General features: G+C 41.8%; 1 protein-coding gene across 1 annotated transcript; it reads right to left on the bottom strand.

Moving 5' to 3' along the window:
- Positions 1-1,713: 1,713 nt before the first annotated feature.
- Positions 1,714-2,804, bottom strand: LOC115228414 (uroporphyrinogen decarboxylase-like). The gene has a single exon (XM_036498928.1). The coding sequence runs from the start codon at positions 2,802-2,804 to the stop codon at positions 1,734-1,736; it is 1,071 nt and encodes a 356-aa protein (XP_036354821.1). The 3' UTR covers positions 1,714-1,733.
- Positions 2,805-3,311: the final 507 nt, after the last annotated feature.

Raw genomic sequence — 3,311 nt, 5'->3', positions numbered from 1 at the left:
CAGAGCAAATCTCTTCAAACTTGTGCATTTCACACGATTGTCTTCTTTGTTGATATTTTGAAATCAGACTAAATAACCTAATCAGCGAAGCTTCATTGTTGTTCGATTTGTAAATCTAGTCTTCGGCGTTGCTCAACGGAATAATTTTAAACTTATGTTCTGCAAACATACTTTCCAATGTTTTCTGGATAACCTGATTCAGGGAGGTATCCAATAAGCGTGATTGTGTTCCTTATTTTGTGAATACGGGAATTTCAGGCTTGTTATTACCGACTTATTGTGTCATCAATACGAGTCAGTTATTCGCAGGAACTGACTGAACAGAGTGTGTTTTCAGCTCCCTAAATTTCTTAATTGACTCATTGGGATGTACAAGCTTAATAAATTGATTTAGAAAATTTGATTTCAAGAATATGTCTAAATTTAGTAATATTTCGGAGTATCTAAATTTGCTTATAATGTATTTGGACGACAATGGGAAATGTTTAACGGGATTGGACTCTTTGTAGTCACCTCAGTCATCTCACTGGCATGTAAGAGTTTGTTAGAATAATAACTAGTGCAACTAATAGCAATGCTTTCTCCCCTGATGAGCCCCAAAATTCCCACAGTTCCTTCCCAAAGCGAAGTGTTGGCCCACAAAATGCACATTTCGGAGTGTCCGCGGGCAAGACTGGACATAACCCCCGACTTGACTCTGGATTTGAGACTCAACTCGGTCGGGGGACACAAATGGCTGGTCTACCGTGCCTTGAACTATGACCAGCTGGTCTACGTGTCCTCGCATGATGTTGCATCAGGCTGGAATGGAAATGGGCTATACGTCCTGAGAACAAATAATGTGTCCCACGTCCATTTGAAACTCTTTGATTCTGCCCTTCTAATTGTCGGGGTTTTGGAATGTGATGCTCAATTCTTGTGCCTTCATTCATAATTTATTTTCAAGACTTTTTAACCATTTAAATATGGTTATAAACTAATGGCTACAGAATACATAATTGATTGTTAAGTGATTATAATTATAAAATATTATTACCAATAAAAGTAAATTATGAAAACATTAAATAATTTTGTTAGTCGATTATTATAATGGAAACGTGGTCACGACCCAACTTAAGTAACATTCCATGCAGGTCTGTGTCCCCCAACCACATCCGCAGGTACCACATGAATAAAAGCTGCAAAAAGGGCGAAAAATGTAAATTCTCCCACGATATAGGAAACGTGGACAGTCTGAATCGAATCTGTTGGTATGTGTGGTGTGACATAGAATGTCCCTACCCTTCATGCAAGTATTTGAGTGCCCAACACAGCAGGTTCAGCCACGACCTCCCCCCCTCTGTGGAGAAACATCACGTCCCCCCCAGAGAATGCCTTTCGAGTGAGGAATGTGTGATTTGCTACCAACGACCGTCCGAACAGGCCAACCCACTGCTGCGTGTGTTTGGTGTGATGGACAACTGTAATCACGCTGTGTGTCTCCCCTGCATTTATGAGTGGAATAAACATCACAAAACATGTCCTCTCTGCACTGTCCGATACAGACGAATAATCCCCTCCACTGTGGTCCCCGCTAATGACATTGAGAGGAATCTCATCCTCAATTCCTACTTGGAGAGCAAAACCTCAATTCCCTGTCGCTACAAATGTCATCGAACTGCCCCTGGAAAGTGTCGATATATGCATTAACATTGTTCAACAAGTTTAGTTTGTTAGTGCAGACAACAGGCCGATTAGGTATTATAAGAGTGGACAGTCCCCACAAATAACTCCACTGACTCGGGGGGCACATCCGGGTAGATTCCATGGCCCAGATTGGCAATATAAGGCCGTCCTTCGAACTTTCTGAGCATATCGTGGATGTACCCCGACAGTTCGTCCTTGTTTGAGTACAATGCAGCTGGGTCCAAATTTCCTTGGAGAGCTTTTCCATTCATGTCTCCCAACTGCCCCACTTCCGTAGTCCAGTCGAGTCCAATCACGTCATATCCGGTCTCGTAGGCCAGCCACTGAAGACTGGCGATACTGCACCCTTTGGGGAATATTATGGTGGGCACGTAGTCCTCACGGAGAGTGTCTCTGAGGGAGTTGTTGATTCGCTGCAGGGCAGGGAGGAGATATTTCTCTAAATGTGTGGTCGACAACATTCCTGCATTGGATTCGAATATTTGCAACATTTGTGCGCCTGCCTGCACTTGGAGTCGTAGGTGTTGTACAATCAAATCAGATAATGACTCGAAAATGCGTGTTGCTGTTGATTCGGGTAATTGATAAAGCCATTTTCGGGCTTGGCTTAACACTTTGGTGGGCGTCCCCTCCACCATATAACTCAACAGAGTCCAGGGACCTCCAGCAAACCCGATGAGGGGCACCTTCCCGTCCAAGGCTCTCCTGGTGAGTTCGATTCCGCGATAAACATAACTGAGGTGTTGGGTTAAGTCAACGTCGAAAACAGGGTTGGCCAATTCTGTCAGTTTGGGAGAAATGACCGGTCCCTGGCCTGGCACCATCGAAACCTTCAGGCCGAGGGGCAGGGCCAATATTAGAATGTCGGAAAAAATGATTGCCGCGTCGAAATCAAAATATTTGAATGGCATCATCGTGGCCTCGCACATTAATTCGGGACTTTGGCAAATGTTGAGGAAACCATTTTGTGCGGAAAAATGACGGTACTCCTCCAAGTATCGCCCCGCCTGTCTCATCACCCAAACTGGAATTTTGGAGGAGGGGTCGACATTTCCTTTGGCAACTCGGAGGATCAGGTCGTTCTTGAGTGGAATCACACTGTCCTGTCTGATACTCATTATATCAATTTATTTGTATTATTTGTATTAAATTAATTTTAAATCAAATACATAAAAAAATGAAAACAATAATATTATTTCTCTAAGTTATTTGTTTTTAAAATGCCTAAAAATTGGATATAAAAAGTATCACTTAAAATTGAATAATTACCAATTTTCTCATTAATGTTTTCGGTGTCTGCAGATTGTCATGAGCAATGAAATCTACGTGTTTTGAATTTGCAGTTTTTGAGCAATTTAGTTTTGCATTTTGGAACTCTCCAGTCGACAACTTTGATTATCAAGAAAATTTAAAACTCAGAATTTCAATAATTCAATCACACATTTGAATAATTTCTCGACCACAATATCATAGTTGTGTGTTCGACCACAATTCAAGCACAGATTGAATGCATCACATTCGATCTGACTCGAAAGCAGCAGGAAATACGACTCCATTATTTTGCATAGGGGCGTCAGGATACGTCCAAGTATTCTTTATCGAGCACAAAATTTGAATTTGCGAAA

Source organism: Octopus sinensis, unplaced genomic scaffold (assembly GCF_006345805.1).
Source record: "Octopus sinensis unplaced genomic scaffold, ASM634580v1 Contig10412, whole genome shotgun sequence".
Classification (NCBI taxonomy): Eukaryota; Metazoa; Mollusca; class Cephalopoda; order Octopoda; family Octopodidae; genus Octopus; species Octopus sinensis.
This window is presented reverse-complemented; position numbering and strand designations above follow the sequence as displayed.